At 44.3% G+C, this 25,264-nt stretch overlaps 2 protein-coding genes across 4 annotated transcripts in view; both read left to right on the top strand.

Moving 5' to 3' along the window:
• The first annotated feature begins 7,480 nt into the window (after positions 1 to 7,480).
• LOC121443245 (adenylyl cyclase-associated protein 2) overlaps positions 7,481 to 25,264 on the top strand; it is a 141,533-nt gene continuing 123,749 nt past the window's right edge. Inside the window, exons 1-2 of one of the 3 annotated variants that reach the window (XM_041644928.1) lie at positions 7,481 to 7,651; positions 9,337 to 9,429. The gene's annotated coding sequence lies outside the window, so the exon portion shown is untranslated. The remainder of the gene's footprint in view (positions 7,652 to 9,336; positions 9,430 to 25,264) is intronic. The other 2 variants (XM_041644927.1, XM_041644929.1) reach the window with 2 other exon arrangements.
• Positions 18,056 to 20,043, top strand: LOC121443244 (importin subunit alpha-1-like). Its single transcript, XM_041644926.1, has one exon. The coding sequence runs from the start codon at positions 18,198 to 18,200 to the stop codon at positions 19,785 to 19,787; it is 1,590 nt and encodes a 529-aa protein (XP_041500860.1). The 5' UTR covers positions 18,056 to 18,197; the 3' UTR covers positions 19,788 to 20,043.

The following is a 25,264-nucleotide window of genomic DNA, read 5'->3' as shown; positions in this document are numbered from 1 at the left end:
CTGATCCTCATGCATACAGTCGCTCCCTCTGCATCCTTGTTCTACTTCTGTCTCAGTTATTGTTCTATTGCTGTGAAGAGACACCATGAGCAAGGCCACTGATGAAGGAAGGCATTTAACTCAGGGCTTGTTTACAGTTTCAGAGGGTTAGACCATGACCATCATGGCAGGGAGCAGGGTGACAAGCAGGCAGGCTTGGTGCTGGAGCAGTAGCTAAGCGCTTGCATCCTAACTACAGGCAGCAAGCAGAGGAAGAGAGTGAGAGAAGGAGGGAAGGAGGAAGGGAAGGAGGGAGGAAGGGAGGGAGAGAGGGAGGGAGGGAGGGAGGGAGGGAGGGAGACTCAGTCTTTCATGGGCTTTTGAGATCTCAACGCCCACCCCTAGTGACACACCTTATCAAAAAAAGGCAACCTCCTAATCTTTCCCAAACAGTTCCACCAACTGGAAGACCAAGAATTCAAACATACGAGACCACAGGGGTCATTCTCATCCAAAGCACCACTTTATCTTTGTATGAAAACTATTCTTTTGTGTGACAAAACTCTAGTTTAAATACATCTGTACTGAATAGGAGCAGACAATTCTCCTTTCCATCATTATTCCCTAAACCACACACTAAAGTAATTTTTACAGCTTTAAGTTACTGTATGAAGTATTTCAACCAATCTAGAGATTGCTCAAGTATACAAGAAGGGTAATTAACACGCAGCTATTATGAGATTTTTATTTACTCAAGGATCTGAGAATTGTCCAGAGTCTTAGAACTGGTCTCCCATGGATACTAAATCAGCTCAATAAAAGGGAGATGTGACAATTTTATTTCTTGATTGATTGATTGTGTGTGTGCATGTTTAAATGTCCATGTGTGAGTGTGTATGTGGGGGCCAGAGGATGTCAATCATTCCCCAAGAGGGACCTCCCATTTTATAGTATCTCACTCCCTGGATGTTAACAAGTAGACCAGGATGGCTGGCCCACAAGCCCCAAGGACCTGCCTGTCTCTGGCTCAGCAGCCCCAGGATTACAAGCAGACCTCACCATACTTAACTCTCTGACACGGATTCAGAGACAGGCAAGCCAAGCATCTTATCAACCATCTCCCCAGCTCGAACTCTCTCTCAATGACGCAGGCACAAAATTAGTAATAATTGGTGAGGTATCTAATTTTGTACTGATCATTTGTGATATGATAAATTGATTTCTTTCATTTTTTTCTTATTTCTATAAAATGTGCTGGTTAAAAGAAATCCAGCCAGACTCTGGGTCTAAATCTCAGGCAATATTATCCTATGATCTTGGTCAATAGCTGCACCTTTCTGTGGTGAGTTCTTGACATACAAATGGAGGATAATAACAGTATCCAAGTCATAAGGTTGTGAAGTTAATAAATATATAAAATACTTAGAACAGGTGATAGTATCACACATGGTAATGGCTTAATATTTTTTCAGTTATTTTTAATTAACACATCAATTGTAATATTTCTACTTAATTATACTTATTTCTGTGAAAAGGGAGAAAGATATTTATACTTATAATTAACAATTGTAAGACAGGTAAGAGAACTTAAAATAAGATTATGGTTCCTTTAATTTAAATGTCAATCTAGGATTGCATTTCTTAGTTAAATTTTTTTCTTTCTTCTTTTCTTAACATTTTTAAATTGATTTTATTGAGCTATGCATTTCCTTTCTCTCCCCTACCCTTCAACCCTCTCCCATGGTCCCCATGCTCCCAATTTAGTCAGGAGATCTTGTCTTTTTTTATTTCCCATGTAGATTTGATCCACGTAAGCCTCTCTTAGGGTCCTCACTATTATCTATGTTCTCTGGAATTGTGAGTTGTAGGCTGGTTTTCTTTGCTTTCTGTCTAAAGGCCACTTATGAGTGAGTACATGTGGCATTTGTATTTCTGGGTCTGGGTTACCTCACTCAATGTTTTCTAGCTCCATCCATTTGCCTGCAAATTTCAAGATGTCATGTTTTTCTGCTGTGTAGTACTCTACTGTGTAAACGGACCACATTTTCCTTATCCATTCTTCAGTCAAGGGGCATTTAGGTTGTTTCCAGGTGATTCTGGCTATGACACACAATACAGCTATGAACATAGTTGAACACATGTCCTTGTGGCACAGTTGAGTATCCTTTGAATAGATACCCAAAAATGGTATTGCTGGGTTTTGAGAAAGGTTGTTTCTTGATTTTCTGAGAAATTGCCACACTGACATCCAAAGGGGTTGTACCAGCAATGCAGGAGTGTTTCCTTTACTTCACAACCCCTCCAGAATAAGTTGTCATCAGTGTGTTTGATCTTGGCCATTCTTACAGATATAAAATGGAATCTCAGAGTTGTTTTGATTTGCATTTCTTTGATGGCTAAGGATGTTGAGCATTTCCTTAAGTGTCTTTCAGCTATTTTAGATTCCACTGTTGAGAGTTCTCTGTTTAGGTCTGTACCCCATTTTTTTTGAATTATTTGCTTTTTGATGACCAATTTCTTAAGTTCTATGTATATTTTGGATATCAGACCTCTGTCCAATCTGGGGTTAGTGAAGATCTTTTCCTATTCTGTAGGCTGCTGTTTTGTCTTGTCGACCATGTCCTTTGCTTTACAGAAGCTTTTCAGTTTCAGGAGGTCCCATTTATTAGTTGTTTCTCTAGTGTCTGTGCTGCCAGGATTATATTTATGGAGTGGTCTCCTGTACCAATATGTTCAAGTGTACTTCCCACTTTCTCTTCTATGAGGTTCAGTGTGGTTGGCTTTATGTTGAGGTCTTTGATCTATTTGGACTTGAGTTTTGTGCATGGTGATAGATATGGATCTATTTTCATTCTTCTACATGCTGATATCCAGTTATGCCAGCACCATTTGTTGAACATGCTTTCTTTTTTTCTATTTTATATTTTTTGCTTGTCAAAAATCAGGTGTTCGTAGGTGTGTGGATTAATATCTGGGTCTTTGATTCGGTTCTATTGGTCCTCCTGTATGTTTTTATGCCAATACCAGTACTGTAGCTCTGTAGTAGAGTTTGAAGTCGGGATTGTGATGCCTTCAGACGTTCCTTTATTGTACAGGATTGTTTTGGCTGTCCTGATTTTCTTGCTGTTCCATATGAAGTTAAGAGCTTAAATTTTTTAATCAATCACAGTTCTCTCTTGGTATCCCAGGGCTCTTCCACACACCCACACCCTTACTATAAAATGGTGCAGTGTTGCTTACAGCTTAGACTGTCCTATAGTATACTCCGATTGCTTCTAGTACCCAGTCAGTGGAAACATCACAGAAATAATTGCATACAGTATTGCTTAGAGATTAATGACAAGAATAAAAATTGTACATGTTCCCTACACAGTTTTTATTTCAGAGATTGTAAGCCTGAGGTTGGCTGGATCCTTGGGTGTGGAAGCTGTGCAGGTGGAAGGTCAATAGCATTGGTATTCGACTTGCTGACAGTGCTGCATTCTGGGTACCCGGGATGTGAGCAGCACAGTATAACATCAACTATTTGTAGAACAAATGTTCTCGAGTCGTCTGCTGGTATAAATGACTACTGGTAATTTTCCACTGGGAACTTGTTAAAATAAAACACGAAGTCCTACAGTACACTGGCAGCAGTCTTTTGGTCTTTTGACTCCAGAAAAGGAGAGTTTGTGGAGCGACACCGTCATCTTCTTGGCTTCCTTGGGAACCAAGGAAAGCCTTGGGGAAGAACCGTTTGTTGTGTGTTTTCTATTTGCCTGGAAGAGACCTTACCAGTGGAGCAAAGAAGATTGCCATCAAACACCAAGGCTCAGTGATCCCATCTTAGATCCTAGCATCCCTGGGGGGAGAACAGGATTTGCAGAGTGGTCTGGTCACCTAGAATAGGTTCATTTGGGGGAACACTCTGGAATGCAGGGGCTCTCCCTGTCCCCATCGGTCATGGCGACTGCTGCTTAGCTGAAAGTATTTTAAAAGACTAACTGGCTCCCATTTAATACACCGTTACAAGGGGAGAATTTTTCACCAAGCAAGTTCAGTGGTGGTTAGCATTCTGTGAATCAGTCAGAGGGCTAGGTGCTTTGGGACCTGCCAGAGCTGAATGCACTCACCTTCCTAAAAGTGTACATGGGGCTACAACCAGATGCCAGAGCATTAAACTTTGAGAGATGCCAAAGTGGGAGAGTCGGAGTGCCCCGGCCCTCTGGGCTGGGATCAGTGTTCTTAGAAAGAGATTGGAGGGGGTAGTGGGAGATAGAGATGCTTGCTGCCAAGTCTGCCACCCTGAGCTCCATCTCTAGGACACACGTAGTGGAAAAAGGAAACCAACTCCTGCAAGTTGTCTTCTGACCTCCACATGTGTGCTGTGGCATGCGCTTGCAATTTATATATATATTTGTGTGTGTGTGTGTGTGTGTGTGTGTGTATACACAAAATATATAAATGTAATATTTCAAGAAAAAGGCTGTGGGAGCTCTCATCCCTTTTGCTCCTCCACCTTGAGCAGGCATACATCATTTGTCTGCTTTTTGCCCTTCTGTCTTCTGCAATGTGAGCAAGGGCGCCAGTTTGGAAACAGAATGTGAATTGTCAGCAGACACCAGTCTCCTGGATCTTCCACTTCCCCACCTCCAGGACCATGAGAAATTTAAATTTCTATATTTCACAGACTATCGGATATGTAGTCAAGTTGCCCAGCCTCAGGAGCTCAGTTATAGTAACAAACAGACTAAGATGAGATTCTGGAAACCAGAGTGTGTGTGTGTGTGTGTGTGTGTGTGTGTGTGTGTGTGTGTGGTGTGGTCGTGGGTCATGTGTGTATAGAAATAGGAGCGTGTGTGTTCATGGGTACATGTGTATGGATGCATGTGCATACGTGTGCATGTAGCTGCTATGGAGGTCAGAGGATAGCCATAGGTTTTGCCCCTCTTTATTTTGAGGCAGATGATCTGTCACTAATCTCAAGTTCTACAAATAGGCTAGTTGGACTGGCTGGCGAGCCCTGGGGAATTGCAAGTGTGCACCCCACACCCAGCCCTGGATTACAAGTGTGTACCTCACACCCAGCATTGTATAAGGGGTCTGAAGATCATGCTCAGATCTTCAAGCTTGCAGGACAAGCACTTTATCAACAAACCATCTTCCCTGCTCCAGACTGAGTTTTGAGGTTCTGGAATCCTCTACTATGTGGAGAGTCACAGACAAGAGTTCAGTCAAAACTTTTGCCCTACGTAAAGACAAACAGAGATTCTGTTCCATATTTTGGGCTCTTTCTTTCCCCTATGACTTTTGATCAACACAGAGTGGATGAAACAGAGAAGAAACGTGGAGCTAGAAGAGATTAATGCTGGCCAGAATTCGCATCTGCTTCCTTGTTAAAGAGATCATTTGCTCAGAACAAAGGCAGGTTTAGGCCTGAGTCTCAAGGCGGGTCAACAAGCTTTAAGGAAGTCTAGCTCAGCCCTTTCTTCTTCCTTCCAGCTCCACCCACTTTCAGATTCTGACCAAGAACATTATCCACGAAGAGGACTCAGTGATGCTTCTGTGGACACAGCCTTGAACACAGAAAATGTCACCTCTGATTCCTTGGACTCTTCAGGACTGGTTGGAAAAATGTGGGCCATCATTTTAGAGAGTAATGAAAAGACTCTTGGGATGTCTGTCCCTTGGAGACACACCACGCATGGGTCTTACGGTTGGTGGGACTAAGTGGGAAGCATGGTAAAGATGCTCCTGCAGGCTGCTTTTCTTTCTGGTCCTGTGAATCACCACGGATTGGCCATTGCTATATCAACTCTGCTTTTAAAAGTCGTTAGCAGTCTCCCAGTGTCTACTACTGAGGGTTTAATGTCTTGGGGTAGAATTGAAGGCCTCCTTCCACGTGACAGTCCTCTAATCCAGCTTCCTTTATGGCCTTGTCTACCCTCCTGCTTCCTCTTCTCCATTTCTCTCCCCAACCCCTCTCAGGCACTGAGACAGAATCTTGCACCATCAGCCTAGGGAGGCCTCTAACTATGTAGCCCAGGCTGGTTTGAACTTGGCGCCATCTTCCTGTCTCAACCTCCTAAGCTCTGGGGCCATTCTCTCTTCTGTTTTTTCTTCTGCCTAAAATCCAACCTTTCACTTATGCTAGAAAACACCCCGGGCCCTCTGGACCCATCTGTCTCCTCTCATCTCTCCTTCCAGGAGCTCTGTGAATATTTTGGACATTCCTCACCATCTTCTCATTCTGTGGCTACATCCACAGTCTTCCATCTTTCCGTTACATTACAAATTCAATGACAGAACTATGCCTTCATCTTACACTCCACGGTACATCATAGTCTAATATAAAATCCAGCAGGTAGGCCTCTGCATCCATGGAGCTTCCATCCGTGGAGTCAACCAACCGTGGATTTAAGATATCAGAGGTGGAGTTGAACAGCTTCAATCATTGTCTTTGCTGCCCCCCAGACAGTACATTACAATGACTGCTTACATGGCATTTCTATTGTATTGGGTACTGTGAGTCACCTGGACTTGATCAGCACTCAGGAAGGTTCCAGCAGTATGCAAATGCTAAGCCATTTTACACAGTAGTCTTAAATATCTCCAGACCTTGTCAGTGGTGGTGCACACTTTAATCCCAGCACTCAAGAGGCAGAGGTAGAAGGATGTCTGTGAGTTTGAGAACAGCTTGGTTTACATAGTAAGTCCCAGGTCTGTGAGGGCTACGCACTGAGACACTGTCTCAAAAGTTAAACAAAAACCCCTCATTCGTTCAATGAAGAGATTCATACCCAGTATTCCAGACTGCCCTTTTTCTGAAGAGGCAGTCTCTGACTCCCCTCCCCCTTCCTTTCTTCTCTTTCTGTTTCCCCTCTCTCTTTGCCTCAAAACACGTTACCCTTATACCCTTCCCAATATCCACTAAATAAACTCTGTAACACCCCCCCCTCCAAAAATAGAAAAAAAGGAAATTGAAAATCAATCCTTTCTAACTGATTATGCTAACCAGAGAGAAAAACTCCCAGGTCTGTAAGTATGGACCGTATACATAGAGGAAGGGGCATTGTCTACAAATAAACAGCTGCGGAAGTAGGATGGCTGGGGTTATATTTGTTCCTAAATAATCAGATGACTTTTTAAAGTTGTTATATTATTTTAAAGTTACTATTGAACAACATTGTAAGGAAGTATCAATTGCCCTGAATCTACAGTCTATCAAATGTGTCTGTAGCCCTTTATCCTTTACCTCGAGCTGGAGGACATTCGAGTTTACCTCATTATCCCTCTCTTTGCCAGGGTCATTGTGTATCACCCCCCAGCCAGTAGCCACTAGACCTTTCCAGACCTCTTTGCAAACCTGGAGGAAACGAAGGAATTTCCTGCTTGTACTGGTCATCGCCTCTGCCCTCCCATCTCTCTTCTCCCACAGCCCATCTGCGCCTCCTTCTCTGCTCCCTTCGTTGCCTCCCCCGCCCTCAGCTGGGCGCTCCCGGCCCCTCCCGCGCGCGTCTGTATTTGGAGCTGCCGGAAGCCGCGGGCGACTCTCCCCGCGAGCAGCGTGACCGGCTCGGGCTCCCGTGCAAGGGGGGGAGGCTGAGGCAGCGCAGGGCCTGCGGGACGAGGGCGCGCGAGTGACCGAAGCCAGCTTTGCATCACCGAAGCCGGAACCTGGGCTCCACAGCAGGTCAGGCTGGAACGCGCGGGGAACCTGGGGAAATTGGGAGGGGGGTGGTGGGCTTGCCTAGGCTCCTGGCGGGCGCTCGCAAGTTGCGCTCTCCGGGTGTGTGTGTGGGGGGGGGGGGGGGGGGGGAGATGGCCAGGACGACGGGAAGAAAGGCGATGCGGGCTCAGGGATCTGAGGCCACCCAGATGTGAGGACTGGGGACACGAGGACCTGGGATTCCGGGACCCGGTGCCCGGGCGGTCCTCATCTGGGTCAGTGCAACCCAACGCTCTAGCTGCTCCCCTGGCGCTGAGGACCGCGAGTTCCCGGCTGTAGGGTCACCCATAGCCTGCCGGTCGACAGCCACCTCACCCTGGGGTGGTCTAACTTCGAGGGGTCTCCACTGCCCTACTCTGAACCTCTCACTGGTTCCTGGGTGGGTTTCATTGAGATGGCTCTTGCCAGTACCACCTCTATTCGAAAGTGCTGGAAGGGAAGAAACCTGGCTTCTCTGCGGAACCTGACTTGAGACCATGAGTCACTTCTAAAAAATGCAAACGCAACTAAGGCTTTGAAGGGACCGCTCTGAAAATGGTACCCTGCAGCTGCTCCCTGACTGCCCCCAAAGGGGCTTGTTTGTGACATCAGCAATCTTGTCATCACTTAGGCTGTTGGTCGGCTATGCACATGAGAATATTTATTCTCATCAGCACCACAAAGAGGCTGTGCGTTGGCAATATCGGAATCCATGCGTCCTTTGAGTGAGTCTGTGTTTTTAGGATGTTCAGGAAGTGTTATTTAGAATTAGGTCCAAAAAGGCCAAGTGGTGGTGAATATTGAGCAGGCAAGATAAGGGGGCTTTTGCCTATGTAGTCAGCAGAATTCAGAAGCCCAGAAAACTTGGGATAAAACTTAGTTTATCAGAATTGCTGGCAAGCACTGGCATTTACTGCCCATGTCAATTTCATTTGTTTGTGCGGCTGGTTGGCTTGTGGGTGGACAGAGCCTCACTATGAAACTCCAGCCTGACCTCAGACTCCTACCAATAATCCTCCTACTTCATTCAGCCTCTTCAGTGTTGAGATTACAGGTACACATCAACACCTTTGCTTTCTGTGAGGCAGAATCTCACTCTGGACCTAGACTGGCCAGGAACTCTCCATTGGTCCAGGCTGACCTCAAAGTCACAATCCCCCTGCTCCAGTCTTCTGAGTGCTGGATTCCTGATGTGAGCCTCTACACCTGGCTAGATAAATTTTAATTTCGGAAACTTGCCTCAGAAGTCTTGCTGGCGTAGCTGGGACCACTTGGTGTAAGGGGCAGTGGTGCTACCATTTTGGAGTGGTTTCCGTGTGCTGGGGTTTGATTAGAATGCAGGCCTGCAAAGGGCAGGGAGGGGTTCTATAGTTCTGTGAGCTCTGCATGTTAGAGAGCGCATGGCTCGTACTGAGATCTCCAGAAGCTGGCAGAAATAATTAAATCGGTAGCTTGAAGCTAGGACAAGACTGCGCTTTTTTTTTTCCAATAGAAGACTTATTTCTCCATGAATCCTCAAATCTGAAAATCCTTAATAAAATTAGGGTCAAGTGATGACACAGGATGAAGAGACTGTGAGAAACCGTGACAATTGCCAACCAGTCTCACAAGCAGGGAGTGAGGTTTTCTCCACTTGTCACTGAGAAGGACGTTGTTTGGCTTGTTGATAGGACCAGGTGTGGGATTTGCTATACTTCCTGGCCGAAGATCTGGGAAATTGGAGACTTTGCAACCCGTGTCGTCTGTTGAGTAACTCCTCAGATGTAAGTCAGAAGTGACCCAGGAGGGGTGGGGTGGGAAAGATAGTTCAGCAGTTAAGAGCATTGGCTACTCTCCCACAGGACCTGGGTTCGGTTCCCAGCACCCATATGGCAGCTCATAACCCTCTTCAGGCTTCTACAGGCACAGACACACACATGGTACACAGCCAGATGTATGGATAAAACACTTTCATAAGCATGAAATAAATTTTTTAAAAAAGCGGCCAAGGAGACTATGGCATGGAATGGTACTACCAAGTTTCATTGTATTGACAGATACTGAAGTTTACAGTTTAGTTTTCACCAGTAACAATTATTCCTGCTAACACACACACACACACATCATTCTTCATTTATAGGGATGAAGGACATGGGAGGGAATAAGCAGATTTTTTTCTCCTGACAGTAGACAGCTTCTTCCCACCTTGGGTTAGAGACTGATAGATAACCTGAGTCTCCAACTGCTTGAATTATGCCCAGAAATTAAATACTCACAAGAACAACATTAGCTTCTTTTAGACGCGATGTTTTATTTTAGACATGTTGCTTTGTGTATCTCCTAACAGATATCTTTATTATGAAGATAATTCTTAATTTCAATCTTAATTCATCGATTATACACCAGAATATGCCAAGTCTATGTAAGTTATAACTATTCTACTTAAAGTAGTCATGAACGTATTGCCAAGTTTACAAGTAGGACTTGGAAACGAGAGAGTTATGAAAAAATAACTCTCAAAACATAAATATTTCCCGGCAGTGGTGGCGCACACCTTTAATCCCAGCACTCATGAGACAGAGGCAGGTGGATCTCTGTGAGTTCGAGGCCAGCCTGGTCTATAAGAACTTGTTCTGGGACAGGCTCCAAAGCCACAGAGAAACCCTGTCTTGAAAAACAAAACCAAAACAAAAGCAAAAATAAAACCATAAATACATATCTTTAAGATCGCATATCTGATTAGGGATTTAGTTGTACATTATATAAAAAAGCCTTTCTAATTTACTAATAAAAAGAAGGCCTATTGTAAAATAGGCCAAAGAAGATTATAAATGACCATTAAAGCCATAAAAAGATGCCCAACATCATTATCCACCAGGTAATTGCAAGCCAAAACCACAATGAGATTTCATGTTATACTCACTACTGTGACTGTAATTTAAAAAAAAAAAAATCAGATAATCCCAAGTGTTGGTGAAAGCGTGAAGAAATTGCTGATGGAAATATAAAATGATGTTTAATTTGAAAACTGTGGTCCCTTGAGTTAAACAGAGTTGCTGTATGACCTCGAAATTCCACTATAATAAGTCTATATTCAAGAGAAATGCAAGCATAGCCATGAAAAAGAAACATATACTTAGAGTTAGCAGTATAGCTCAGTGGAAGAGCATGTGTGTATCATGAGTGAGGCCTTGGGTTCAAATCCCAGTGCTGCACATAAAAATAAATTTTAAAAAGGAACAACAAAACTACACACAGGTTCATAGATGCACCCATGGTAACAGCTAAGAGGCAGAAACACAAAAAAAAATGCCCATCTGCTGATAAGTGGACAGGAAAATATGATCTATCTGTACAATGAGATATTATTAAAAGGAAGGCAGGGCTGGGGAAATGGCTTGGGACTCAGCCCTAAAGACCCGAGTTTGAGCCCCCAGCCCTCACATAAAAGCTTGCTGCAGTGGCTTGTGCCTGTAATGCCAGCACTGGGGAAGCAGAGTCCGTGAAAGACTGAGGAAGACATCTAACCTTTACCTCTGTCTTCCTCACATACTAGCACATGTGTGTGCACACAGAAAGAGGTGCACTACTGTATGAAACATGCTACTTGTGTGAACCTCGGTAGCGTCTTGCTAAGTGAAAGAAGCCAGGCCCAAAAGACCACATATTGCATGAATCCATTCCTAGAAAAATGTTTCTAAGAAATCTTTACCAACGGATCAGTTCTCTGTTAGGATGGGAGAGGTGAAAAAGGTATGAGGTTTTTTTTTTTCTTTGTTTTAATTTTATTTTTATTAGGTTTTTAAGGCTGGGTTTCTCTGTGTAGTCTTGGCTGTGTTGGCACTCACTCTGTAGACCAGGTAGGCCTTGAACTCAGAGATCCACCTGACTCTGCTTCCCAAATGTTGGGATTAAATATGTGTGCCATCACCACCCTACTTCTTTATTAACTTTTAAATACAATAATTTTATTATTTTTTTTAGAATTTTTTACATGCATGCCATGTATTTTACCACACTCATCTCCCACTCCCGCCCCTAACTCCTCCCGTATCCACCCCACCCTCTACCCTTTCCTAACTTTGTGTCTTTTTTTTTAATAGTCCACTGAGTCCAAGTTGTGCTCTCCTTGTACTCACGGTGTAGGTCTACCCACTGCAGCATTGTCAACCAACCAGGGCCCATATCCTTAAAGAAAACTTACCCTCCCTCCCCTAGAAGCCATCCACTGTCATTAACTCCTCAGTTAGGCATAGGGGCTGTTAAGGGCCCGGCCCCCACCATGCTAGAACAAAGACTGTCTTGATCATCATGGCTGCTGGGAGATCATGAGTACAGTGGTCCTATCCTGTCCAGAGGCTCTGTTTCACAGCAACCGCCCCACTCCCTTACAATCTTTTTGCTCCTTACAATCTTTCCCTCCTTTTCTCCATGGCCCCTGAGCCCTTTCTGAACTGATGGAAAGGTTCGGAAATCAGTGACAGTTTCACAAATCCGTGAATTTTTTAAAAAATAATTGAACTGGACACTTCTAAGTATGTGTGTGTGTTTTGAATGCTATATAAATCTCAAACAGGCTGCTAAAGAGAATAGAGGCCTTTGGTGAGTGAACTAGGCTGCCGCCTGGCTTGTTCAGCTCTTTGCCTTCCCTTCCTGTGCTGCTCCCCAGCTCCGCCCAACCTTGAATGTCATGTTAATCATCCTGATTTAATTGTGAAGCAATTTTATAGCGTGTGTATGAGATCCTAAATGACCATCTAGATCTTAGTAGATTTCCCATCTACTTGAAAGGTATATATAATCTCACCTTTTTTCCTCTATCACATTTTGTTTGTTCATTTGGTTTCTTCCATTTTTTCCTTGTTTGTGTGTTTGTTTTTGAGATCGCATCTCAGATAACCTAGGGTGGCCTGTACTTCCTATACAGTTGAGATTGGCCTTGCCTACCTTTGCCTCCCAAGTACTGGGTTTGCAGGTGTGTGCCAGCATGCCCTGATAAATCTCATTATCTGAAAACTCACCATTACGTTTTTAAGAATGATCTGCATTGCCCCATGAAAGTCATTGTTATGATCTTTGAGAAATATTCTCTAATCTCTATGGTCCTTGTCCAGCTGACAGGCATGTAAGTTGTTTGCCATGGTTTCCCTTTACCAAGAATGATGTTCTGGAGATCTTTCCTATGTGTCTTAAGAGTTACTGTGAACCCCTCCCCGCCGTGTGTGTGTGTGTGTGTGTGTGTGTGTGTGTGTGTATGTATGTGTGTGCAAGGGTACATGTTCACTTGAGTATGAAAATATGGAAGACAAAGAACAACCTCGGATATTGTCCCTTAAGCACTATTTGTCTCGTGTTTGAGATGGGGTCTCTCACTGGCCTGGAACTTACCTACTAGGCTAGGCTGGATGGGCAGGGAGCCTCAGGGACCCATCTGCCCCATACCGTCTCTGGACTTTTTGACATAGGTCCTGGACACACTTGGGCTTGGGGTCTCATGCTTGCAGGGTAAGCACTTTATCCGTTAAACTGTCTCCCCTTCCCTGGGCTAGGAATTCTAGTGGCATAGCCACGGACAATGTAAGCCTAGCTTCTTCATTCCTCCAACCCAAGATAACATGACAAGACCCAAGTTCCTGACTTTCAATCTATTTAGATTCTAGTTGTGATGCTGTTTTCTGATAAAATTCACAAGTAGTCGTGGAGGAGATGGTTCCATGCATCAATTGCATCAAATAAGTGTGATCCCATAAGACTGGCTTTTTGTTATGTGAGTTTCATGTCTAAGGAAGTCTTACTTTGTGTTTGTCATTATAACTCACTTTCTTTTTTTTTTTTTTTTTTTTGGTTTTTCGAGACAGGGTTTCTCTGTGGTTTTGGAGCCTGTCCTGGAACTAGCTCTTGTAGACCAGGTTGGTCTCGAACTCACAGAGATCTGCCTGCCTCTGCCTCCCAAGTGCTGGGATTAAAGGCGTGCGCCACCACCGCCCGGCTATAACTCACTTTCTTGCTTGGGAAAAAAGCATGGTTTCTTTCACTAAGAAATTATTTGATAAGTTTTTTTCCCTTTTCAATATTGCATAGGAACTGTGGAATCCCGAAAGGGAGTCCTTCGTTATCACGAATAGGTGTCCATGTTCATCTAGCCTAGCTAGTAACCAGACATCTGTCTAACAGTCCTGGCTTCTTGCTGACCTCTCAAGCAAGTAGAGAAGGAGAGCAATGACTTAGTTTTTTAAGATTCCATCTGTGCCTGATGGCTGGATAAGTCAGGGAAACACTGAGGGTCCTGTTGGCCTCCAGCTGCTCCAATTAAAGTCCACACCATAATCAAACAGTGGGACTTTCAAGATCTCTGTTAATATGGAGAGAAAATAACCCCTGTTACTTTGTGTCATAACATGTGGAAATCCAGAGAACTCCGGGATTCGCTGGACATTTGTTTGTTGTTTTGAGTGACAGCTGTCACGAGGCCAAGAATGAGTACCACTGAACAGAAGCATCATCTAAGCCGTGAGTGCACATTTCAAAGGATCTATACTTGGGATGGCATCCCGATTTCCTGTCTTGTTCTCTGGTTTCTATTCACAGTGGACTCTCTGGTTCTACTAATTAACTAATTTATTTATTTATTAATTTTGGTTTTCTTAGAGTTTTTCAGTGTAGCTTTGGAGCCTGTCCTGGAACTTGCTCTGTAGACCAGGCTGGCTTCAAACTCACAGAGATCCACCTGCCTCTGCCTCCCAAGTTGTGCTGGGATTAAAGGCGTGCACCACCACTGCCCAGCGACTCTCTAGTTCTTATGAGATTTATTCTTTTTTTTCCCCCTCTAACAACAAGAATCAGTCAAACAGGGCCACACCAAGAAAACCGCTGTATTATTTACCTGTCTCATTACTATAACAAAAGACCCAAATAATACAACTTAAGAAAAGGTTTTATTTAGATCACAGTTTGAGAGTACAATCTATCGTGGTGGGGTTGGCGTGTTGGGAGGAACAGGATGGTCACATTGACGAGGGAGAGCTTGATGTTGGTGCTCAGCTCTGTTATTCAGTCTGAGACCTCAGCCTCCTCGGTGGTGCCAGCCACACTTAGGGTGAGTCTGTTTCCTCGCTTAACCCAGTCTGGAAACTCCCTCACAGACATTTCCAGAGATTTGTCTTCTGGAAGACTTCATTCAAAAACGATGAAGGCAAAGTGGCCCATCAGTGGATAAAGGCATTTGCTACCAAGTGTGATGAGCTCAATACTTGGAATCCACATAATGAGGGAGAACCAACTCCTGCCGATTGTTCTGTTCCACAAGTATGATATGGCTCCCAACCTAATCAATCGATGTGGGAAAATAAAACCACTTTAAGTAATACTGATGCCAGGGTACAGTCTAGCCAAACTGTACACTGAGGTCAAAGGGTGTGCTTGAGAAGAATAGAACCGCCATATTGAACACTTCTAAGCTTATGAAATAACCAGAAATACCTTCCGTGGGGTTCATAGGACATGGTTTATAATGCAAGAATGAATTTGTTTAGTGATATTAAATTTGCATCTTCCATAGGAAGGGGAGGTCACTGGAACATCCATGGGAAAAAGTGCTGCAGATTTATTTGTTTTTTGCATGTCTATAATTAATAATTATGTGTTCTACTCTTTTATTTCACAAGTTAACTTCTTTATCCACAGAGAGTTAAAATAACCTAATAAAAATTGGTGAGTGGCTGAAATAACCAAGATGGATGCATAGTTATGGCTCTCGCTAGATTTACAAGCCTCTATTTCCCCTGACACTGATGATTCAAATATTTTTGATGTTTTACCACAGTGCCATGCTTCTCGTGTCTCCTGGGGAGGTTTTGAGTGACATTTCTGTGACAGCATTTTTCATCCATCCCCATCTCTTTATTTAAGCATTACAGTGATGTAAAACAAAACAAAATTGCTGCTTCCCCACTTTAATAATAGGTGTACTTATCCACGTTCATGAAATAATAAAACTGATCAAAAAAGGTGGATTTCTAATAAAATGCTTCTGACTTCTGTTTAGTAATTATTTGTCAAAATTTGTAGTGCTTGTGTTTTGTGGGTTTTTTTTTAAGAAGTTGGGTTATAGGAATGTTAATAGCAACAATGATGGCAAAAGAGTTCTTTTTGTAAATTTTAGTTTCATAGCTTTTTTTCTTTTCATGTGTATGGGTATCTGCCGGCATGTGTCTGCACACACCTGCATGCGTGTGTGGTCATCTGCCAGCATGTGTCTGCATGCATCTGCACACCACCTGTATGTAGTGTGTGGTCATCTTCTGGCATGCATCTGCACACCACCTGCATGCAGTGTCCAAAGAGGTCAGAAGAGAGCGTCAGATCCTCTGAGGTTGGCATTACCAGTGTTTGTGAGCTGCTGTGTGAGTGCCAGGAACCGAACCCAGGTCCTCTGGAAGAACACGTTCTGAACCATCACTCCATCCCTTTACACCACTATTTTTTATACAAAAAAAAAAAGGAATGGTGGGGGTAACCAAAGATATTAAAGCAGAACATAAAAAAAATCAAAACAGTCTCCTGCAGGACAAACGGAACTGAAACATAACTTCAAAACGAAAATGAAATATTGCAAAGTCACAGATGAAAGTTGTGAGTGCTGAAGAGGAGCCTGGTTTTAATCTTTAATGATGGTTTCATCGGGTGTGTTTCCGTGACAACACCCTTCACTGAACTGAACCCATGTACTGATTAACCTCTGGTGCTGCTGGTTTAGCGAGAACATTACTAACAGTCTTAGTGTTTATTGCGCCTCTCAAAGAGGGTTCATCCTAGCCTGTCACACTTCCTTACTTCCCTGCTTTCTATCTTGGCAATTATTTTTTCATTTGTTCATCTTTATTTTTTTCTCCTTTGGAGGGACTCGTGTGTGTGTGTGTGTGTGTGTGTGTGTTAGTCATCATTGTTTGAATCTATAAATATAAGTCTTCCATTCTAAATTTGTGAAATATTTAGTTATTGTATCTCTCTCTTTTTCTTTCTCTTTTCCTTTCCTTTCCTTCCTTTTCTTTTTTCTTTTTTTACTTTTCCTGTTTGAGACTCTGCTGTCCAGGCTTCTTAGGAACTCACCATGTAACTCATGGTAGCCTCAAAATAATGGCTGACCTTCTGCGTCAGTTTGCTTTCCAAGTTCTGTAATTAGAGGTGTGAACCACCATGCCAGGATGTTATTTTTTCATTAAATAGGATTTCTACCTCAGTCTCTTTCTCCACTTAGGGGCTCCAGGGATGCTAATATGAGACCGTTGGTGCGGCCCTTATAGGCCTCTCAGACTCCATTTTTTTTCTTGAGTGTTTTTTTCTTTGTATTCTTCAGATTAAATCTTGTATCAAGTTGGAGGCACCTTCCTCAGCCGTCTCCCTTCTGTCGTCAAGCCTGCCCAGTGTACTTTTTGGTCCTTTGTTGTTGTAGTTTACTCAGTTCTATAATTTTCTTACAGTTTCTATGACTCCATTAAAAACTCCTGTTTTCCAGTTGTTTCTGGACTATTAGCTTCATCTCAAGCACAGTTCAGACAGCTGCTACAAATGTCTCTGGAAATTCCAACATCTGTGTCCCCTTGTGGTTGACATTTGCGAGTCAAGTTTTCTCAGGGTTGAGTGTGTTTCTTCTAGTCCCTTGCATGCCAAACCATTTTGATTTGAAACTTGAACATTTTAGGTTTTGCTTTGTGAGACCCTGGGTCCCTTGGGAAATGTTTTTGGCTGTTGTCATTTGGCTTATTGGTTTTGCTTGACTTTACCAGCCCGTTGGCTCTGTGTTGCATGCAATGGACGGTGGGTCCGGCATCACCTCTGCTTTCAAAGCCCCTGTGTCCCATGTGTGCACTATTTAAGGATTGGTATTTTTACTCTAGCAGAGGTTTGTAATAGTTCGGTTCTCAAGGATTTGGGGTTTGCCCCCCATATTCACAACTCAAGGGTGAGTCGGGGTGTTCCCCTCAGCTCTCTACTCTCTGTGGTTCCTCCCTATACTCTCCTGTTCTTCTGCCAGGAATATTGGATTTCTCTTGGAATTTTTAGCTTTTCATCCTGCTGCAGTATAGTTTCCCAAGTCTGGGTTATTCTCAGGACAAAGCTGTGAGATGAAAAATAGCAGCCAGCACAGAAGACAGCTCAGAATGCATTCCCACGCGGTGTTCTCAAGCCAGTGAATGGTGACGAAGAGCTGAATTCATTCATTGGAAATAGGGAAACTGAGACTCAAGTTAGTCATCCATCAGATTCTCATAGATATGTGGGTTGCCACTGAAGGGGCTGTGTCTCAAGGTTCTCTGATTCTCATAATGTGTTTTCCACTGTATCACATGACAAGCCCTAGCTGTCTATAGGCGCAGGTCCCAGTTCAAAAAATAACTTACTCTAGGCACAAAGTCTGAGGGCTGAGGAGCAGTGGACGTTTCGAGGGCCGTCGACTTTGTAGTCTCCGAGCCCCACACCGCCTTTCGTGGACGCCTGAGCCCGCTGTGCAGCCTTCCCTTGTCTTCTAGCTTACTCCCTTATTCCTGCAAATATGTCGACCAACGAGAATGCTAATTCACCAGCTGCCCGGCTTAACAGATTCAAGAACAAGGGAAAAGACAGTACAGAAATGCGGCGCCGCCGAATAGAAGTTAATGTGGAACTGAGGAAAGCGAAGAAAGATGACCAGATGCTGAAAAGGAGGAACGTCAGCTCATTCCCTGATGATGCTACTTCTCCCTTGCAGGAAAACCGCAACAATCAGGGTACTGTAAATTGGTCTGTTGAGGACATTGTTAAAGGCATAAACAGCACCAATTTGGAAAGCCAGCTCCAAGCTACTCAAGCTGCTCGGAAACTGCTTTCTAGGGAAAAACAGCCTTCTATAGACAACATTATCCGGGCTGGTTTGATCCCCAAATTTGTGTCCTTCTTGGGCAAAACTGATTGTAGTCCCATTCAGTTTGAATCTGCTTGGGCGCTTACTAACATTGCGTCTGGAACATCTGAACAGACCAAGGCCGTGGTGGATGGAGGTGCTATCCCAGCATTCATCTCTCTCTTGGCATCCCCCCATGCTCACATCAGCGAGCAAGCTGTGTGGGCTCTTGGAAACATTGCAGGTGATGGTTCAGTTTTCCGAGACCTAGTTATCAAATATGGTGCAGTTGACCCACTGTTGGCACTTCTTGCAATTCCTGACCTGTCTTCCTTGGCATGCGGTTACCTGCGTAATCTTACCTGGACACTCTCAAACCTTTGTCGAAACAAGAATCCTGCACCCCCCTTAGATGCAGTTGAGCAGATTCTTCCTACTTTAGTTCGTCTGCTACATCACAATGATCCAGAAGTGTTAGCAGATTCCTGCTGGGCTATCTCCTATTTGACTGATGGCCCAAACGAGCGTATTGAAATGGTTGTGAAGACAGGAGTTGTGCCCCAACTTGTGAAGCTTCTGGGAGCTACTGAATTGCCAATTGTGACTCCTGCACTGAGAGCCATAGGGAATATTGTCACTGGGACAGACGAACAGACTCAAATTGTGATAGATGCAGGAGCACTTGCAGTCTTTCCCAGCCTGCTGACAAACCCCAAAACTAACATTCAAAAGGAAGCCACGTGGACAATGTCAAATATCACAGCAGGACGCCAGGACCAGATACAGCAAGTTGTGAATCATGGCTTAGTCCCATTTCTTGTTGGTGTCCTCTCTAAGGCCGACTTTAAGACACAGAAGGAAGCTGTGTGGGCTGTAACCAACTACACCAGTGGTGGGACAGTTGAACAGATTGTGTATCTTGTTCATTGTGGCATAATAGAACCTTTGACGAACCTCTTAAGTGCAAAAGATACCAAAATTATTTTGGTTATTCTTGATGCCATTTCAAATATCTTTCAGGCTGCTGAGAAACTAGGTGAGACAGAGAAACTCAGTATGATGATTGAAGAGTGTGGGGGCTTGGACAAAATTGAAGCACTACAGAGCCATGAAAATGAGTCTGTATACAAAGCCTCATTGAGCTTGATTGAGAAGTATTTCTCAGTGGAGGAAGAGGAAGATCAAAACGTGGTGCCAGAAGCTACCTCTGAAGGCTTTGCCTTTCAAGTTCAGGATGGGGCTCCTGGGACTTTTAACTTCTAATGTCCAGCTGAGGCACAAAGTTGTTAGCTATGTGCTGTGTTTCTCATAAATTTGTCTTACTGTTTTCTCTAAGAACTCTTTTTAAATGTGGTTTGTTATTGTAGCACTTTTTACAAAAACTATACTTGAACAGTTGTAAACTGTACATACTATATGAAGCTGTCTTCTGCGTTTCTTATTTCTATGTGGAATTTCGTATCCTACAGTGTATTGTAAATAAAGATTAGGTCCCACTCCTTTAAAAAAAAAAAAAAAATAACTTACTCTAAAAAACGAATGGGAGTTGGTTTGGTGGAGGCAGGCGCTGAACCTGTCCCATGGAGGGAACATGAACTGGTGAGCTAATCGCTGTATGTACTCTGTTTTTCTGTGCTCTGCTCCGGATTTGGAGAAAGCATGATGTCAGTACCCTAAGGGGGATGTAGAACCCTGGAAGACTGCAAGTGGAAGGAAGTCCATGGTCATTTGGCCTTCCTGCTTCAGACCTGTGGTAGAATGATGCTTTGTGACAAGAATGAGCCCATAGATACCAAAAAGAAAAGAAACAGGAAGGGACCAAGCCCAGCATCCCTTCAACTTCCTTCCACTCAGCCCCACCTCTTCAAGTGTCTACCTTCCATTAGTACCATAGGCTGGGGAACCAAGCCTGTGACATAATTTTCCATATGACATTTAGGACCCAAACTTAGTGGTGGCTGCTGTGCAGTGATTCTTTGTTTTTAATCTGACAAATAAAACTTGCCTGAAGGTCAAAGTGCAGAGATGAGCCACTAGTTAGCCACATAGGCCAGGCAGTGGTGGCAAACACCTTTAATCCATCCCAGCACTCTGGAGACAGAGGCAGACAGACCTCTGTGAGTTCAAGGTCACCCTGGGCTACACAAGACTGAATCTGTCTAAGAGAGAAACAAAGCTCACACAAAGGTGATCCCAGCACTTGGCATTCCATGCCTTTAATCCCAGGGAGGTGGAGACAGGAGTGAGATGGTTGGGCAGAGAGAGGGATAGAAGGCAGGAGAAAACAGGAGCTCAGATGCAGTCTGAGGATTCAGTCTGAGCATGCAATCTGCGGATTCATAGAGACAGGATCGCCCCTTCAGTCTGAGCATTGGTAGAGGTAAGAATTCTAGTGGCTGGCTGCTCTGCTTCTCTGATCCTTCAGCATTAACCCCTATACCTGACTCCAAGCTTTTATTATTAAGAGCAATTAGAATTTGTGCTACACTGAAGTTTGTTGTTTGTTGAAAAGCAAGATCCAGGAGAGGAAGTGAAAAATACAAAGGTGGGCTCCGTGGTGACATGAACATCATCTCTTGGTGAGACTGCCTGACTTCCTCCCCCTAAGACTGCTCACTACGGAAGATATTTCAGACTCGTGTTTCTAGATATAACCTAGCAGAGAGTGGAGTCTGGGAACAACAAAAATAAAGCTAATGTTTTTGTTGGCCCAGCAGGCATGATTGAGTAAATACAATGATGGTGGGGGAATCAATTAACAATGGATCTCAGGATGACTTCCCTCAGTGACTGGTAGGAGAGAAAGTCACTGATGGACTCGTGCCTAAGAAAATTCAGCTAAGACAGAAGTGGTTTGGTAGTTGCACAGATGTTTCTAAATTCTTGCGTACCCATAGAGAAGTTTGTCCACTGTGACTTTATCTTTGCAGAGGACCGTTTTGTAAGTCAGTCCGTCACCCAAGCGTCATCAGGAGAAAGGTTTGGAAGCCTGCAACATCCTCCCACTTCCAGTCTATCTCTGGTTTACTCTTAGGCTCATGCACACAGAATCCTATGGATGTGAATAAGCTTCAAGGAATCACTTGGGACAGAGGAGGTGACTTGGCCTGTACTGTGCTTGCTGTTCCAGTGTGAGACCCAAGTTCAGTCCTCAGAACCCATGGAGTAAATCTGGACCGGGTGGTGTGTGTTTGTAATCGACCGCAGTGTTGGGAGGTGGAGACAGGCGTATCCCTGAGAATTGCTGGTCAGCCAGTCCAGCCCAATCCATGAGCTCTAGGTCAAGTTAGAGACCCTGTCAAAGATATGTAATGTAGAAGTTAAGTGGATAGCTCAGTGAGCCAGAATGCTTGCTAGGCAAGCTTGAGGACTTTGGTTCAAATCCCTAGCTCTCACGTTAAGAGATGGGCGTGGCCATGCAAACCTATAACCTCAGCACTGTGGAGGTTTGGAAATGGGGTGGGTGGAGACTGCTGCCCTTTGCTGACTGCCAGCCTAGCACCATGTCACAAGGGAATAAAATGAAGAAGGATAGAGCAGGGCACCTGGTCACTTCCTCTCTCTTCTTAAACTGCATGGACACACAGAACCACACACCCACAACACACACAAAAATAAAGTCTGCATCTTCTGAGGAATGACACCTGAGGTTGACCCTAGCCCCTGCATTCTGCATGACACCTGGTCATGCAGAGGGAGAGAGAGAGAGAGAGAGAGAGAGAGAGAGAGAGAGAGAAACAGAGAGAGAGAGAGTTTGTGTCACCAGAGAATCTGCACCACAGTTGCTTCTCCATCCTTGATCTAGGAATGGGACCTTTGAACTGGCTGTCAGGAAGCCCTAAAGACCTCACTCTCTTCTATTGACATGGAAGCAATATCAAAGTATATATATTGAAATCATAAATAATAATAATAATAAAGGAGCTATGAAGGAAGCTGGGCTTGCCTTTGGCGAGAGCAAGCGCATACTTTTGATCCTGAAAGCCACTGTGGTCCCAAACAGGAAAGACTAATCTAGCACCCACTCTTAAATGGAAATTTCTCCTGTGAAAATCTGGCTTCCAGCTCGATCTGGGGCCGTGCCAGTGAGTAGGCAGTAAGGGAAAAGGCAGTGAGTGGAAGCCAATTCATTAGTCAATCAAAAATATTTATAGACCTCTCTAGGTGTATGGCACCGCGCTGGACTCAGTGGGAGGAGGATGGAGGGAAAGTGAGATCGGCCGCAACTCATGCAGAGCATCCTGCCTGGACCCTTTGGGAGACAGGGTGGGCATGTGCTAAGGGAAGAGACAGCACAGGGAGCACTGTCATTGGACAAGATGTCTTACAGCTGTGAGGATATAACCCGGACAAATCAGCCAGTATTCTTACACTGTTTGTGTGCTGCCATGGGGTGCCAGTGTTCAGAGCAGCTGCAAGAGCTGTTCTTACACTGGTGGGAGTGAGTGAGGGGAAGGCTCAACAGGCCCTGCTCCACTGAGCGGGGAAAGATTGACGTGAACTCAGGGGATGAGTGATGCTTTTCCAAAAGTGTTCTACAGAGATTGCTTGAATTCTTTGCGGGGTGCACGTGCGTGCGTGTGTGCATGCGCGCGCGCGCGTGTGTGTGTGTGTGTGTGTGTTCCTGTGCGCAGATACACATGTGTGCAGGTGCATTTGGAGGCCAGAGGACAACCTCTAGTGGCATTCCTCAGATGTCACCCATTATATTATTGAGACAAATTCTCTCATGGTCTGTAACTTCTCACGTAGGACTGTCTAACCAAAGCGCCCCAGGTATCAACATGGCTCCACCTCTCTAGAGCTGGAATTACAAGTGTATGCCACTACACCTTTTTTGTGTGTGTGTGTGTAGGTTTAGGGACCTAACTCAGCTCCTCTTGTTTGCTAGGTGTGGGCTTTACCTCCTCAGCCATCTCCCCAGTCCCTGTGACAGTCATTGTAAAAAATATGTGATTAAAAATTTAATTACAATGATGGGCGGTGGTGGTGCACACCTTTCATCCTAGCACTCAGGAGGCAGAGGCAGGTGACTCTCTGTGCAATTGAGGCAAGCCTGGTCTATGGAGTGAGTTCCAGGACAGCAAAGCTATATAGAGAAACCCTGCCTTGAAAAACAACAAAGAAAACCAATCTGATTACATACCATGCCTTTCATTTTATGGTAATCAACAGAGATCGATAGAGAAAATCTTGGTTAGAAATATTGGAAGAAGGGACTAGAGAGATGACTTAGTAGTTTAAAGCAGTTGCTGCTCTTTTAGAGGACTGGGGTTTGTTCCCAGCACCCACATGACAGCTCACAATCGTCTGTGATTTCGCTTGGGGGAGGTCTGACAACCTCAGCTGACCTGTGTGGGCACTGGATACACACGTAGTGCACATACATACCTGCAAGCAAAGGGTCATATGTCTAAAATAAAATAAATAAGGCTAGAGCTTTTTTTAAATGTTGAAGTCATCTACAGCCATACCACTCTGAAGACGTCTCTGACCTTGTCCGCTCTCTGAGCTAAGCAGAACCAGGCCTTGTTAGAACTTGGATGGAAGAAATATTGGAAGAATAAGTAAAGGAACAAGAAAGAATGCAATATTTTTTAAAAATCCTTTCCACTGGCCAGATTTTCCCAGTGACCCCTTTACATCCAAATGGACCTCTTGCCACTGGGACGAGGACTGTCTTTGATATCTTGGCCAGCCTGTCTCTCAGTCTTTCTATGACTCTTTCTGGGAGTGACATAGCCAAGCAAAGTTAAGCACTTTCCCCAGAGCTCCATTTTAGTTTCTTTTCTCATTGCTGTATGACAAACCAACAGGAATCACTTACAGGAGGAAGGGTTTGTTTGGCTCGTGGTGTGAGAGAATATGGTTTGCCGCAATGGGGGTGGCTCGGCTGCAGGAGTGTGAGGCGGCTCCCTCACACCTGAGCGGGCCAGGAAGCAGGGACCTCTGGCTCTCAGAACATGTCCCTCCTTTTCATTGAGTCTGGGACTCAGCCCGTTGCACCACCCACATCAGGGTGAGTCATCTCTGCTCAGTTAAGCCTCTCCGGAAACTCCCTCATGGACTTGTCTAGAACTATGTCTCCTGGGTGATTCTAAATCCATTGAATCCACAGTAAAGGTTAACCATTGTAGTCCCTCAACTAACAAGAGCTAGAGGATGGGGTGCATGACTCCAAACTCCAGGTCTCTGTGTTCTTTCCCCAGCTGAACGTGAGCACAAACATGGAGACTCTGTGAAATTCTCAAAAGTGCATGGGACCCTCCTTTCGTGGGAGTCTGTTATGGAAAGAGCACAGACACTCATTCCTTTTGCGTGTTGTATGCAGACTACACTGTGGACAGAGAACCCAACCATATCAGGGGCAAACGTCCCGGTACATTGAGGAAGGGCTTTGCAGAAGAGTCCGTGAGTGAAAACGGCGGTGCTGGTCATCTTTTCTGTTAGGAAACATTTCTTTATTCCAGGTCTCTGCTACTGCAGTACAGTCTGTGGGAGAGCACACACTTTCACAGGAAATACTCCTTTATTCTAGGTGTCTTTATTGTTGCAATTGCAGTCTGTGGGCTAACACACACTGGTTACAGGAAATCTTTGAAACCCAGTTTTTCCTTTTATTTGTAAAATCAGACACAAAGATACCATACAGAATAAGAATAAAGAAGGGAACTTCAGAGAAGAAGGTGACACCAGAGGCCTGGTCCCAGATCAACAGCATGCCTGCAGGACAACCATTT

Source organism: Microtus oregoni, unplaced genomic scaffold (assembly GCF_018167655.1).
Source record: "Microtus oregoni isolate MIOR12 unplaced genomic scaffold, Mior012 000103F_ref0000194, whole genome shotgun sequence".
Taxonomy (NCBI): domain Eukaryota; kingdom Metazoa; phylum Chordata; class Mammalia; order Rodentia; family Cricetidae; genus Microtus; species Microtus oregoni.
The sequence above is the reverse complement of the archived record's forward strand: the minus strand, read 5'-3'. Positions and strand labels throughout refer to the sequence as shown.

Coding starts and splice junctions, on each gene's coding strand:
- LOC121443244 (XM_041644926.1), top strand. CDS start 18,198: ATGTCGACCAACGAGAATGCTAATTCACCAGCTGCCCGGCTTAACAGA.